This window comes from Crinia signifera, chromosome 1 (assembly GCF_055691185.1).
Source record: "Crinia signifera chromosome 1, ASM5569118v1, whole genome shotgun sequence".
Lineage (NCBI taxonomy): Eukaryota > Metazoa > Chordata > Amphibia > Anura > Myobatrachidae > Crinia > Crinia signifera.
The window spans coordinates 449,840,025-449,856,161 of record NC_139217.1 but is presented as its reverse complement, the minus strand read 5'-3'; the positions used below and the strand labels follow the sequence as shown (position 1 = coordinate 449,856,161).

At 44.2% G+C, this 16,137-nt stretch overlaps 1 protein-coding gene across 2 annotated transcripts in view; it reads left to right on the top strand.

The window, feature by feature from the left end:
• EGFLAM (EGF like, fibronectin type III and laminin G domains) overlaps positions 1 to 16,137 on the top strand; it is a 133,709-nt gene that overhangs the window by 48,897 nt on the left and 68,675 nt on the right. For both annotated transcript variants that reach the window (XM_083154560.1, XM_083154552.1), the window contains exons 2-5: positions 1,067 to 1,176; positions 5,876 to 5,959; positions 13,715 to 13,741; positions 15,240 to 15,357. In XM_083154560.1, the coding sequence (XP_083010686.1) occupies positions 1,067 to 1,176; positions 5,876 to 5,959; positions 13,715 to 13,741; positions 15,240 to 15,357 (339 nt within the window). The remainder of the gene's footprint in view (positions 1 to 1,066; positions 1,177 to 5,875; positions 5,960 to 13,714; positions 13,742 to 15,239; positions 15,358 to 16,137) is intronic.

The following is a 16,137-nucleotide window of genomic DNA, read 5'->3' as shown; positions in this document are numbered from 1 at the left end:
CCTCGTACATACAAACTTGACAGTGCCTTGCCCGAGGTGAGCCGTGGCGGTGGGGAGCACCTTACAGAATTTGTCTCAATGGTTATGTTTATTTGAGAGGCTATTTCTTTTGCGGGGGTGGATTGAAAGATAGACATGAATTAGGTCGACACTGGAAAATGTTGATACAGGTTTTTCATTTTTTTATGTCTATGTTGATACCTGTCAACAGGGACCCCCCAATTAGTGTCATGTGTACCATCGCATGGCTCGCTGTGCTCCCCTTCGCTCGGGACACTTTACAGCTCTCGACTAGTAGTCAACATGGATCGTGAAGTACGAACAAGTTGGTTTAAAAAAACATATTATGGAAAAACTCATGTCAACCTTTTAATTCATTGACCATTAACCTTTTGTCATTGTCAACCCAGTGTATGTTGCCCATGTGTCGACATATTTCCTGTCGACCAGTAGTGTTCGAATTATTGACTGTAGACCTAGACACTGTCGACCTATCATTTTTGTGTTATGTTTTGTGTATTACATAGGAGCAAAATGGTTAAAGAGGCATCTAAAGATGGCGTAGTCCATTGGGTCCAAACGATCAGGAATTCTCAACTGAACCAACATACATCAGAGGCATCACTGTTAGTGGTGACACCTGGTGTGGTTTAATCGTGTGCCAGGGTTGTGTGTAAATAAGGGGCATTATCTTGCATTTTGGGGGGCATGGCCTTGCATGTAGCTGGTTCATCATACGAGGGTCTTAGAGATGTGGCTATCCCCAGTGACCAGTTTGAGTCAGTTTCAACTCCTACACAGTGACAGGAGCCAGTAGCTGCTCGTAATGACACATAGCAGCACCAGGCTCCTGTCACTAAGGAGGAGTCAGCCTTTTGATCACACACCTGGGCTGGTGTCAACCATTTGCGCCTGGCACCTCCCGCATCCTCCTTGTTACACCACTACACACTTAATACATTAACTCTTTATTTTAAACCAAAATTGTGCTTTTATGTCATATTTAAAATGTTTCGATACTGCTACCTGTGTAAATGTATTATTCTGTCAATTTGTCTTTCAACAGAACGTTTGGGACCTCCACTAGACATTCTCCTGGAAGCTGTGAACTGTACGGCCTTCAGTGTACAATGGCGAATGCCAAGACAACATATACACAACATCAATGGCTATACAGTAAGTGAGGAGCCATAATCCTAATATGCTTTTAGTTACAACATAAAAAAACTATGGTCCCTGGGCTGTGGGACTAGAGCAGGGATTCACGGTTACATTCTCTGTTCTTTTTATGACATTATCAAAAGTTTTTGGAGTCTCCCATTCTGAGGAATTCCTCCGTTTTGGGGCTTGTTAATGTAATGGCTTGGGAGACCCTACACAGAGTATAACCTTGCTAGGCATTTCCCCCCCTTGCTGGTTCAGTGAGTCTGGTTGTTGGAAAATAGGGGGAACCCCCACGCCGATTTTCCCCCTGATTTCCATTACCAGGTCAGGTTCAGGGGTCATATGCTGATTATTGATTCTTTGGGAAAAAGACACAACTTTTTAATATGGGAAACATCCTTCACATCAGTTATATTCTCTGTCTTCCCTCTTCACAACTGTTGTTAAATTCCCAGCTTTCCCTCCACATTATCATTAATTTATCCCCTTCCCCAGCAGGTTGGCCCCATAACATACCTCCCAACTTGTGAACGGAAGAAATAGGGACACTCGCGCGCCCGAAAAGTGCAAATGAGGATGCGGCTTATGCTAATTAGCCGCAACCTCATTTTCATACGAGAATAGACGCTGTGCGCAGCGTCTATTCTATTAGATTGGGGGGTCTCCCAACTGCCACCCCCCGCAGCGGGACAATGCCTGCCGCGGGTGGGACAGCGGGACAGGACCCGAATATCGGGACTGTCCCGCTGTAATCGTGACAGTTGGGAGGTATGCCATAATGCGCCAAAATCCGAGAAGCTTTGCCATACCGACTCAAAAAAAAAAAAAATTTGTATAACTTAAGTGCTCGCTGCCACTTTACATAGTTACATAATTGCATAGTAGTTAAGGCTGAATAAAGATGTCCAGTGGAAACAAGAGGGGGTGGGTACTTTTTACCCAGGTCTGCTGGAGGGGCCCGGGTCCACTTCACCCTACCTCGTTCCGGGGAGCTGGGCTGTGGGAAGAGGACAGGTTGCTGCCGCAGCACAGCCTCTCTCCCCAGCTCAGCGCTGTGTGCTAAGCTGGGGAGAGAGGCAGCCCGTCATCTATCTCCCTCTCGTTTATTTTTTTCGTGGGTGTGTGACCATGCCCTCTCCCAGAGTTCCCACCCAATGACCACACCCCCTCCATTTTACCAGGCCCTTACGACCTGTTGGCGCCCCTGCTTACATTTACCAAGTTCAACTTTGTGCTATGTGTGTCTTTGGGGGACCCAGATCCCTGTGCCATAGTACAGCCAGTCCTGGCTCTTCCCCATATTTGCTGCAAGGAATAAGGACAAGTACTGAAGAGTATGCACTGCCCCTTTAAGGCTTGATATACAATTTAGTCTGTTGCTTTATGTTCGCAGCCACTGTTTACTTTTTCATGTACTGACGCCATACAGAGTAGTCTGCAACTCTGCAAATCATTATCAACTTATCTGACATCAAGGAAGTGAATGATGTGACCTAGTTTCGGTCCCAGCCATCAGTCCTAGAAGTGGATTGAGCCATCCAAAGTAATAGAGTGGAATGTTTTATAGTTACAGCTGATCCCCCGGACACATTTTCTCATCCTCGAAGGGCCTCACGGGAAACATATTTAAGACTTATCTGCATAAAGCACAGGCCTCGGATAAATGGAACAGGAAGCAAAACAAAGACAGACAAGGTTAATAAATTATCAGGAGAAGCCGCAATAAAAAATAATTGTACACAGCCTCCAGGTATCGGAATCTGCTACAAGTGAGAGACCAATTACATCTATTGATGAGAAATTAAATCATAAATTATGGGTGCTTGATGTCCAATGAGCAGGAGAAGAAAACTCCTACTGGCGGGGGCAGAGAAATGAAAAGGCTTTTTGCGCGCAGGAATCATTAGTTATAGCTTGTAGATGGAATGTGATGGGTACGCTAGGTGGACCTGGGCCATTTATTGAAAGAGAAAATGAGTTTATTCTCTGGAGATGACACTGAAGAGGAGATGGGGGTCCCGGAAGACCGTCCTCCTGCACTTTAATGACAATATCCACCTAATTAGTAACAATGGGGTAGACAGAGTAATCAATAAGAGGATGTAGTCGGAATGTACCAGCAGAGAGATGAAAGGATAAAGCACACTGTGTACCTGTAATGAGAAAAAAAACTTGTTGACTGTCAGATATAAGATATTAACGATGTTACATAGCACATAACTAGTATAGAAGTCAGTGGCATAGCTAGAAATGTTGTGCCCCCTGCTCAAAAAATTCTGGTGCCCCCCAATACACTTATTATTTCTTTTACCTAAATGCTCATTTCCAAGTAGTTACATGCCCGTTGTCAGGTGGTTACTCTGGGTATGGGTGAAAACCGGACCAGGACAAGACCCCCAGACCGCCGGACCGGACATCAAAATCTTCAGTCCAGAGCTTGTAGCGTCTGGTCCGGGGGGTGTCCTGTCCAGGGGTGTCCTGTCTGGGGGGGCTGCCTATGACAGCTGTCACCAGGGGGAGGAGGAGCGGGAGAATAAAGCCTCCCTGTATGGTCCGGGCATGTAACAAAAACTGGACGGGCCGGACCACACGTGGAGGCTGTAATCTCCCCTACCCCATGTCCCTGGTGATAGCTATCACAGGGACCCCACAGACAGGACACCCCCCCGACGGGACACCCCCCCCCGAACCGGACCCTACAAGCTCCGGACTGCAGATTTTGATGTCCTGTCCGGCGGTCCGGGGTTTAGTCCGGGTACGGTTTTTACATAGTCCCGGTTACACTCTTGTTATCGGGGACCATTGCTAGCGTTACGCCACTGATAGAAGTCTAGAAAAGCATTATATTAGCCTCCAGCTATGGGGAATAGACATTGACAGAAGGTCGACACAAGCAAAAGGTCGACTTTGACACTGAAAAGGTTGACATGAGTTTTTCATATTTTTTTCTTTAGACCGACTTGGTTCATACTTTACCACCCAAGTGGGCATAGAGTTAGACTTTAGAGTGTGCCGAGCGGTGAGGCACCGTGCTCGAAACATGGCAAGCACAGCGGTACACTTTTCTGGCGTCTATGTCGACATAGACACCAACACAGTTAAAAAACTTGTGTCAACCTTTTCGGTGTTGACCATGTCAATGTCAACCCTTTGCTTGTGTCGACTTTTGTCAATGTCTACCTAGGGTGTGTCGACCATTTATAGGTGTTGATCTAGTCACTGTCGACCATTAGAGATCGACCCAGTGACTGTCAACCTACTATCCCAAAACCATCTGAGACACTCCCACAAAATGCAACATCTCACCCAGTGCGACAACTGTATATAATGTACGCTGCTCTCTGTTTTGTAGTAGTATTATGTATTTTGTTGTATTTGTAGTATTATTATGTGTTTTGTAGCATTTGTAGTATTATTATGTATTTTGTTGTAGTATTATGTATTTTGTAGCATTTGTAGTATTATTATGTATTTTGGAGTATTTGTAGTATTATTATGTATTTTGGAGTATTTGTAGTATTATTATGTACTTTGTAGTAGTATTATGTGTTTTGTAGCATTTGTAGTATTATTATGTATTTTGTAGTATTTGTAGTATTATTATGTATTTTGTAGTATTTGTAGTATTATGTACTTTGTAGTAGTATTATGTGTTTTGTAGCATTTGTAGTATTATTATGTATTTTGTAGTATTTGTAGTATTGTTATGTATTTGTTAGTATTTGTAGTAGTATTATGTATTTTGTAGCATTTGTAGTATTATGTATTTTGTAGTATTTGCAGTATTATTATGTATTTTGTAGTATTTTTAGTATTATTATGTATTTTGTAGTATTTGTAGTATTATTATGTACTTTGTAGTAGTATTATGTGTTTTGTAGCATTTGTAGTATTATGTATTTTGTAGTATTTGTAGTATTATGTATTTTGTTGTATTTGTAGTATTGTTATGTATTTGTTAGTATTTGTAGTAGTATTATGTATTTTGTAGCATTTGTAGTAATATGTATTTTGTAGCATTTGTAGCGTTATTATGTATTTTGTAGTATTTGTAGTATTGTTATATATGTTGTAGTATTTGTAGTATTGTTATGTATTTTGTAGTATTTGTAGTATTATTATGTATTTTGTAGTATTTGTAGTATTGTTATGTATTTGTTAGTATTTGTAGTAGTATGATGTATTTTGTAGTATTTGTAGTATTATGTATTTGTAGTAGTATTATGTATTTTGTAGCATTTGTAGTATTATGTATTTTGTAGTATTTGTAGTATTATGTATTTTGTAGTATTTGTTGTAGTATTATGTATTTTGTAGCATTTGTAGCATTATTATGTATTTTGTAGTATTTGTTGTATTGTTATATATGTTGTAGTATTTGTAGATTTGTAGTATTGTTATGTATTTTGTAGTATTTGTAATAGTATTATGTGTTTTGTAGTATTATGTATTTTGTAGTATTTGTAATAGTATTATGTATTTTGTAGCATGTGTAGTAGTCTTTGACTCAAAACTTTGTAATGTTTGAGCCAGCAAAGCATTTTTTTTAATTCTAGATTTTTCATTTGTTCTTGTTTTAATAACTTTTCCCAGCACATTGTTAAAATGAAGCTGTTGACATCATTACCATTTTAATTTTGACATTTTAATGACACTATTTGCTAAGGAACAGATTGTGCCACATTTTTAATTTTCAACATCTCTTTTGAAGGTTTTCTACACGGAGGTAATTAACGGTAAACACGTGAAACAGCTAACTCAGGATGTTCCCCTTAAATTGGATATGTTGAACTTGGTAAGTTTCATAATTACGTGAATACTTTTAGAGATGCTTCTAAATTATTTAAGTTTAGTAGTTATTAAAGCTGCATTGCACCCAATTAACTGGTGCGGTGTCTCGAGTTTATTTTTATTAGCTATTTTAATTATTTTTTTAACTCCTGTTCAAGTCTCAATGTGCTGAACATTTTAAAATTGTACTTTGACCCTTAGTAGAAGGTCATTTACTAATTTCAAAATAGAGGAAGTGTATGGTGCTAGTTTGTATACACATTGTAGCTTGCATTGGGCCCAATTCAGATGCAGTCGCAAAACAGCTATTGGTTCACTAACCGCCATTTATTCGCAAATCCATTCGCAATTCATCTGTGTAAATGAGAGTAGGTCTGAGGCTTCCACAGAACTGTGATCGAGACAGGCTGGAAGTGTTGATTGCTGATGTCAGACACCCGCCATAAAAAATGCGTGGGAGCACCTGCTTTTTCCAACCACACTAGAAAAAGGCAGGACTTTGCCCCCCAAACCTCAGCTTCATGCATTTACAATTCATACGCATTGTCAGTTTTAATTACATACCTCCCAACTGTCCCGCTTTCTGCTGGAATATCCTGATTTCTGGGGACATTCCCGCATCCCGCCCGGGGCCGGCAGTGTCCCGTGGTGGGCATAGGCGAATCTAGGGGGTGGTCCGGGGGTGCACAGGACCACCCATTTTGTAGCTGATGGATAGGGCTTTCCAACGAGCCCAGCCCCGTGTCTCTAGCCCTCTGGGAACCGGAGATACGGCCAGGCAAAGCTGGAACGTTTTCCCAATAGGATAACATAGGACCCCCACCCAGTTCAACGGCTGCCAGTTCAACGGCTGCCAGTTCCCCCTTCGGCATCACTGAAGCTCAAGGTTGATCTCAGTCGAACCCAAATCGCTGGGCCTTCAATCTGATACCAGGCTGAATCTATATGGATTAATTGGTTCCAGGGATATTGAGGTTAAACCGTTTTTTTTTTTTCATTTCTTAAATGTAATTTCATGACTGTTTATGTTTTTTGAGGGCAGATTTCTCTGGAACCAAACAGCCCAGTTTAACGGGACCAAAATCATTCGAAGCCAACTCAAAAGTTCTTCAATATGATACTGGTCAGTGGCGGAACTCCCAGAGGCAATGGAGTCATCTGCCGCCGGGCGCCAGCCTCAAAGGGGGCACTGGCTCCATTGCCTCCTGGGAGTCCAGCCGGAGAGTCCCCAGCCCCTGTGAAAAAGTGCCCCAGCACAAAGGACCTGCTAACATTACTCGCTAGTGCTACTACCAATAGTAGCAGACAGTGCCCGTCCATCCGTCCCACTCCCCTCAGCAGTTATTGGCATTCGGCTCTGAGCCTCTGACGCACTCCCTGCCGCCGCCCCTCCCACATCTCGAGTCTCCCCACAGGTGGCTTCCCACTCCCCCAGCGCCTCTCATCATGACACCGAAACTAGGTCCAGGACCTGTCAGCCCACCCCCAGCCATGATGATACCCAGCGGGGGATCAGGAACTGGCTGCTTCTCACTCCTTCCAACTCCACCGGCCGTGATGATTACCAGCACAGGATCGGGAGGACCTGGCAGCTCCCCCGTCCCTCCCAAACCGCGGATAATGATGAGCCCCATCCAGCGGTGGGAACAGGAGTGGCGGCTCCCCTCTCTGTCCCTCCCCAGCGCCGGCTCCAGCGCAGATTGTGATGTTAAAGCAGCAGCACTGCAGCAGCCAAAGCTGAGATGCTGCAACGTGCGTGACCCTGACAAGTAATCCAAAGGTTGGTACTGCCATCCCCCATCCCTAGCCCAGTGCCCCCCCCCCATCTAGCAAGCCCAGTGCCCCTCCCCCTGTAACTTTAACCCTCTGCGTAAGCTTAGCTAGTGGTCTTGCTTTCTACTGTGTCATGATGGCTCCACACCATATATATATATATATATATATATACACCCCCCCCCCCCCCATAAAATTCCTGCTATGAAAGGTCAACAAAGAGGTGCAAGGAGTGAGAGGTGTAGGGTGAGAGGTCGAAGGAGATGGGGGGTGATGGAAGGAAAGGTGCAGGGGAGGTGGGAATGAGAGGTGACAGAAAGGTGCAGGGAAGGAAGGAGTAAGAGGGGCAGTGGTAACAGGGAGATGGAGAGGTGAACAGAGTGAGAGATGCAGTGGTGACAGGGCTTGGAGGTGGTGGAGTGAGAGGTGTAGGGTTGAACAGTCGATGGTGAGGTGGAGGGGTAACAGACGGAGGTAGAGGAGCAAGGAAGGAGGGAGTAAGAGTAAGTTAAACTATGAATATATGCTGAAGTCAGTGGCACAGTAGCATATTGCATTATCTATAATAAAGTGTGTGTGTGTGGGGGGGGGCAACATTCATCTTGCCTCCGGGCACCTGGGACGAACTTACGCCACTGATACTGGTCTCATGTAAATGGATCAGTTGGTTCCAAAGATATAGCTACTATGGTGTGCGGCATCATGTGTAATGGGTACTATGGTGCCATCAAGCAAGAACCCCCTAGCAATGAGCATGTAGGTAAGCAGCACTTATGTGGCAAATATGTAATGGGCATTACGGTTTGTTATATAGTATGTAATGGGCATCATGATATGTGGCACAATGTGTAATGGGCACTATGGTGTGTGGCCTTATGTGTAATTGGCATTATGGCGTGTGGCTTTATGTGTAATGGGTATTACGGAGTTTGCTAAAATGTGTAATGGGCATTACTGTGTATGGTCTAAAGTGTAATACCACACCCCTTTTTGTGATGCCACGCCTCCTTCCCATGAGACCACGCCCCCTTTTTGGCGCGCGGCTGCGCCGCGCAAAGGCTCCCCTGCTGTTATGTCTAGATCTGGGACCACCCAATACCATAATTCTAGATTCGCCTATGGTGGTGGGGGACGGTAGGGTGTCCCCCCTGTCGTCTGGTGAATAGACCATCTATTTCCGCAACGGAGAGGCTGGGGGCTTGCCGGCAGTTTACAGAGCCGCTGATCAGGCCCCCACAGTGGCGAAAATGGGGAGTGGCCTCGTCGGAATGAGGCAATTTGTAGGCCATGCCCCCTGCCGCTAAGCCACGCCTACTAATTTCGGCCGCAGCTGTCCCTCTTTGCTTGGCTGACAAGTTGGGTGGTATGTAATTCCCCTCACATATGTATGTCGTACAATAATCATTTGCTTTGCAATTTCTCTAATTAGAGGTTCACGCTGAATTAAGTCTTGCAGGTAAATGCAGGCATGTTATGGCCATTCAGAAGGTATTTTCTGGATGTGCATAAATTAGCCGGCGCGATCTCACTTGATACATAGAGCCTCAATCACTGCATTTGTGATGCAGGTTCCAATGGTTCCATCAGAAGGAAACGATGCAACTGGAGTGGGCGTATCCAGGGCTTAAAGTGGTCCTGGAGAGGTGGTCAAACTCACTTCCCCTGCCACCTACCACCCCATTAGGAGGAGCCAGGGCCAGTGCTAGGGTTTTTGCCAACCCCATGCAAACCAGACAGTGGTCTCACAACAAAGGGCTATAGTCACATAACAGTACCCTCTATTCAAGTTATGCCACACAGTAGCACAATCTTATTCATATTACACCGCATGCACTGCATGTGATACATATTACAGCATATTATTCAAATTATGATGCACAGTAGTGCCTCTTATTCATTTTAGGTCTCAAAAGTACCCCTTATACATGTTATACCACACAATAGTGTCCCTTTATAGACATCTCTGCCTCTGTCACTCCGATGGTGCCATTGGAGGGAACATCTACATCTTTGTCTTTTTTGTTTGGTTTATTGGGGGTATAGGGATACCGCCAGAGTTGTACCTTCCTTCAGGCTGCCAGGCGCACAAACGGATCTGTCTTACACGTTGTCTATTTAGAGTGAAATCCCGACTTGCGAATTAATGTGATTGCTGTGCAAATAGATGTGTATGCCTGCTAATCTATTCTCATCTGTGCGAAAATCTTCAAAACCCCATTCATATGCCTCTCACCATCTGAAGATTTTCCCACTGGGCATCAGTTATCGCAGGCTCAGCCTACTCTGCGGCTGAGCTGAAAACAGACATATCTGGCCTGGAGCTGACGTCACACACCCTTCCCTAAAACTCTCAGGCACGCCTGCATTTTCCCTGACACTTCCAGATTTTTTGGGGCACATCTGTGTTTTTTCCCTTGCACTCCCATGAAATGGCCAGTTACCACCCCGAGACATCTACTTCCTGTCAATCACCTGGCGAACGGCCAGAGATGAAAAAAAGTAGCAGACTTTTATCACAGGACGGCCCCATCCAAGCGTACTAGGAATGGTACGCATTCGCAGTTCTAAAATCATTCTTATATCTGAGTACTTTATAACCCTTAAATGTAATGACAAGCGCTAAAATAATTGCACACCAACACTAACTTGTAAAAATGTATGACAATGCTTTACTTAAAAGATAGCTTGATTACAGGTATTTGCAAACGCAGACTAACACATGAAACATGGAATTGATTGGCTTATACTTCAACAATAATTCTAAATCAAATCAAAATGGAAACCTAACAAGGACAGTGATCAGCCATGATAGGCCATTCATAGTTACCTCCAGTCCCCCTCCTTCCACGTGTTTGCCTCTTCTTCCTTAACTGCCTACTCCCTCCTTCTCTTATCTCCAATATTTATACCTAATGGGCCCCATACATCAGCAATTAATTGTGACAATTTTCAGATATGGAGATGATTGCCACAATTAATTTTAGATGTGTGGGCTTCCCCTTTTGGCAATCCCAATCAAAATCGCCAATCGATTGCTTAATCAGGTTTTTAAACATGTTTAATAATCTGGTATTATCTGCAGATCTTTTTTATATGTGTGGGCATTCCCAATTCATCTTCTCCATCTATTTACATTATGAACAGCAATCGATTGGGCAATTTCCAGATATAAAGATGCAATCTTTAGATGGAAAAATCTGCCGATCACTGAAATAAATCTGTAATGTGTGGGCAAAGTCAGATAGATTGTAAAATCCATTTATCTGGCTAAAAAATCCCTGGATCTGGAAATCCATAAATTGTGATTGCTGATGTATGGGGCCCATTACTACGTTTCATTAATTAATTATTCATGTGTCAAATTTTCATTGCACAGCTCTGCCTTCAATCCTGGGGCGGATTTAGGGATGAGGGCACCCCTAGGCACAACAATAATGTTCACCCCCCACCCCCACCTAATTGTATTATTTTTATTGATTATTTAGAAGCCCTCATTTGATAATAGCCAATGTAATAGATTTATAAAAAAAGCCACTAACTGTGACATGTTCTTTTATTATGTATACATATTTACTAAGTAGGACAGGTTACAGGGGCAGTATCTGTCCCATCCATTTACACTATATTTAAGATGGAATATAGTACAGTACAGTGGATATTTTGCAGTTATTGGTACATTTTGGGCTGACAGTACTAACACAGGCATCCAAGTGCAGCCCCCAAACATGTGCCGCCCCTCACGTGCCTAATGGGAAATTCGGCTCTGCTTCAATCATAGGGTGAAATGGAGTCTACTTCACAAGGGATGTTGCAACCAATCAGATCCTGTCTATTATCTTCTAGAGGGTGCTAAATAAATAAGAAGTAGATTCTTATTGGTTGCCCATACCAACATCCCAAGTGAAGTAAAATTCCCATCTTAGTACATTTTCCCGATAATGTCATAATTCACCCATCACCCATCACCCAACTTCTTGTTGCTGGGGAAACATTCAGTGACCTTGGGCTCTACGCATGCGTGGCCCTGTTATCTTTTGTCAACAAGATGCTCCAGACTTCCTGGCGACTTCTGATCACTTTAATTTAAACAAAAGACAATTCTTTAACAATCCACTTTCTACAAAAGCATTTCAATCCCTACGCCATTTTGAAATAATTTCTGCAAGTCGTAGTCAAATAAAATGGTTGCTTCATCTGACACAGTGGCGTAACAATAGCCCCCCAGACCCCGCGGTCGCGGGGAGGGGCTGTGTAAGTGTGAGCGCCGGGGGTCTGCAGGGCTATTGTAATGCCGCTGTTCTGCGACCGGGACCCGCAGATTTACCTGTCTGTGCAGAGGTCCCGGCTCCTCTCCTACCCTGGCTTCTGCTGAAAGAAAATGGACCATCATAAAATGTCCGCCCCCATACAGCAGACAGTTCTCTGAAACTGTCTGCTGTATGGAGGTGGACATTTTGTGATGGTCCGTTTTCAAACCAGCAGCATAGAGCATACCGGCAGAAGCCAGGATAGGGGCCGGGACTGAAACACAGCGGAGGGTAAGGCACGGGGGCACAGGGGCATGGGCGGCGGGGAAGGGGGAGCTGACGATATTTGTCGGGGGGAGGGTGCGCTGCCAAAATTTTCGGCGGGGGGGGGGGAGGGAGGGCAATTTTTATAGTTACGCCACTGATCTGACAAACACCTGCTGATTATGGTAGAGCCTTATACCCCGCGGCTAGGGAATTGTGCAACAAGCAATGTCTTATGACATTTAAGTAAATAAATATAATATAACATAGATTTATTGATGAGTTGCTGGAGAAAAATGTATGTCGATATATTTCTGTTTTATCACAGTCTATTGATAAATGTCCGCTGTGCGAATTCCCAGCCATGCGATAAGGCCTTAATTACCCCCCTGCTTTCTTCCAGACACAAAAGTACTTTTTTTTTTTACTGAATCGGGACCTATTTATTAGGAATTGTTATTAAATTATCTTTGTTACTGGCTAGCCAAAATGTTGTTCATAGAGAGAACCTGTGGCCACAGCTCTTCTGTAACCGTCCTATGGCGTAACGCCTTTGTGCAGATCTCGGAGGATAGCGTACTTTCTCCATACAGCTCCGAGTCCTTTAAACGCCAAGTCTTTTTTATTTTATTTTTTAAAGGTCTATAACTCGGTGGGAACACTACCCACACATTGGACGGTATTCAATGTGAATACTGGCGACGTGCAGCGAATCCTGTTTAGGATTCGCTGCACATTCGCCACTGCTCGCTGCGTTCCGGAGCCTCGGCGGCTCCGGTATTCAACGAGTCAGGGGCTCGCTGCCGCAGGACGGTGGCAGGCAGGGAGATGGAAGTCTCCCTGCCTGCCCCAGAACGTTTGTGGGGGGGAGGTGGGCTCCCCGGGAGCCAGGCAGCACAGGCTGCCCCCCGGGGGTGCCAGCAGGGGACCGGGTATATTCCCTACACCCGATCATGCATATGTAATGATCGGGTGAAGTGAATATATGAATATCTAATGAGCGGCTCGGCTCCGGCCCCCTGTTGGCTGGTCTGTGTAAAAAAAAATATATATATATATATATATATATATATTTTTTTTTTTAAATTAAATATATATTCATGTGCTTACAGCACATGAATAAAAATAGCATGCCCCTCCTCAGAATAAAATTCCAGACACCAATTGTAAAAAACAAAACACTTTATTTTAAAAGTTCACCTTCCACTTCACCATAAAAAGATAGCGATTGCTACTCAGTGAATCATGGCGAAAAAAACCTTGAAATGTATTCGCCATCTGGTCATTGAATAGGGTGATTCACCGTTTTAGTCAGAAATTCGCCTTACAGCACAAAATCGCCATAAAAACCTGGCGAATCAGCCTCATTGAATACCGCCCATTGTCTGTCTAATACGCTTGGTACATTTTAAAATGCAATCTAAAAATCTTATCATTATAGATGGATTTTAGCCATGTGACTTTTTCTCTTTCAGGGGCAACTGGATGCCGTGGAGACATTTGTAAGTACTTTTGATACTCGGCAGAATAAGTGGTTGAAGTACGTTACATCTCACAGGGTTTTATTGTGGGGCAGGTATTTGAATGACTGTGTGGAATAGGAGGATGTGGCAGATGGTTTGAGTAGGATTTGACTTTCTCCTGATTAGTACAGACACACCACTGAGTCATCTACTGTAGTTCACACATGCTGATTGGGCATACGAGTTGCACTTAAATAACTAAAAATGTTCTGTGTGATTTTTTTAAATTTTTTTTGCAACATCATTGCCATCTGTCAATTATAGCCTGGAAATAAATGATCCTAACTCTTTCACTGCTTGCTAGAACTTTGTATATGGGGAGCGGTAGCGTTAGGCCCGGCAGCAGAGTGGGGTTTAAGTTTGAGAAGTGGGGGTTAGGGTTAGGCTGTGGGAGAGGAAAGGATAGGGTTAAGCTGCAGGGAGGGAGGGTTAGGCACTTTAGGCACTAGGGTGGGGTAAGGGTTAGGCCGCGAAGTGGCAGGGTAAAGTTTAGGAGGCGAGGTACGATTAGGCAATAATAGGGGTGGTAGAGCCAAGGCCACCCGTACGCTAGGCAATTCGCCTGCAATTTAGGCCCCTTTCCTGCGATTGCATCGACCAAACACAGGAAATTTGCATGTGAATAACAGCAGGTCCGGTGCGATGCGTGGCCTGTGCACGTCGCATCGGAGCCTGCGAGTCACACCGGCTGCCCGAGCAATCTCTTGGATTGCTTCCGAGTGGGCATGCTTGGCTGGGATCGCATGCGATATCTCGCATGCAAAAGGACCACATGCGATATATATTGCATGCAATCTTGCTGCCCAGGAACTTTGAGGGGAGAAGTCGCCTAATGCATGCCCACCTTTAGACTGGGAGGGTAGTTAGGGATAGGCTGTGGGAAGGTAGGTTTAGGAGGGGACAGGGGAAGATAAGTATTGTTGACCTCTGTCGGGAATCCTCCCGTTTCGATGCTGGTGCCGGTATTCTGATCGCCACCATACCCACCGCTGGCCATCCGTATGTATACCGGAATATGCAGTGTATTCTCATATAACCATTTCTCATGAGTGCACTGTATACATTACATTAACATGCGCCAATGATTTCCTAACTGGGTTCCGTAGGGCACTTTCAGGTTTGCATCAGTTTGGTAGTCCATTGACCCACATTAACCCAGTGCTAGTAACTTCCAATGTGAAATGATGTGGTCAAACAGAAGCGAATCCTGTCCCTCCACACATAGCTGGACCTAAGGATGACATAGAAACACAATTTACTGACTTATTTTATTTTACTGAATTTCTCAAGTCTGTCTGTCTGTCTATCTGTTAAAGTTCTATGTCTGTTTTAATGTATATATACCGAATATGCCAGCACTATTAATATAAGTGTTGTTATAATCCGTATTATAATATTTAGCATCTTTTATGAAATTCCCTAATACACTTTAATGCATTAAAGCACCTGCACTTTATTTTGCCATCCCTCCAATCAGAAAGCTGTCCTCAGCAATTTACAGCCGGGGACTCTGCACCGGGTCAGTGTCGGAGCCTATAGCTGGGCAGGGAAGGGTCGAGCCAGCATGCCAAGAGATGTCTCAACCTTATCTCAAGGTAAGAGCCTTTACTAATTCACTTACACTCTATGCAACCCAGACGTTCCTCCTGATTACTGGGCGCTGAGCAGAGGCGCCTCACACATGCATTGCTTCAATTTCATGGGTCGTGCAAGATTAGGTCATACATGGGCCATGATCAGGGCGTGATTAGAACCCAATGGGGCATTAGGCAAGATATTGGTTTGATGCCACTTTCCGAAAGCCATTTGCATAAAAACTGTGTAACATAATCCGGGCCCCTCAGTACACACAGAACCCTAGGCTGGTGCCTAGGTTGTATAATGGTTAACCCAGCTATGGTCAATATTAATGCACTGTAAGGGTTCCGGTCCCACGCATCATCAGGCCCCACCCCCTATTGTGGTAATTTGGGGGGGGGGGGGTGAGATCGGTATAAATGACCCTACTCACGTAATTTAGCCCAGCCCCCCACAATACGGCACTGCGATTCCTGATATTATCTCCCCAACCTGCGAACTATGAGATTGGGGAGATCCACCTAGTTTTCCAGAGAAGCAGGGGACTAACTAGAAAATCGGGAGGCTCCAACAACTTCCATGAATGTAAGCAAGTGTGCCTTATGTTTATATACTGCAATTTAGATAACAGTTTGGACAAACCCTAAATCTAAACCTCTCTGTACATTTTACATCTATGGATCTAAGTTGCATGACTATGTTCCAAAAGTCCATAGTAAAAGTACACTCACTACTTGGGCTGGAACTAGCTGTACTTCTGTGTGCGACTAAAGGCCCTGGGTGACTTTGAGCTCAGT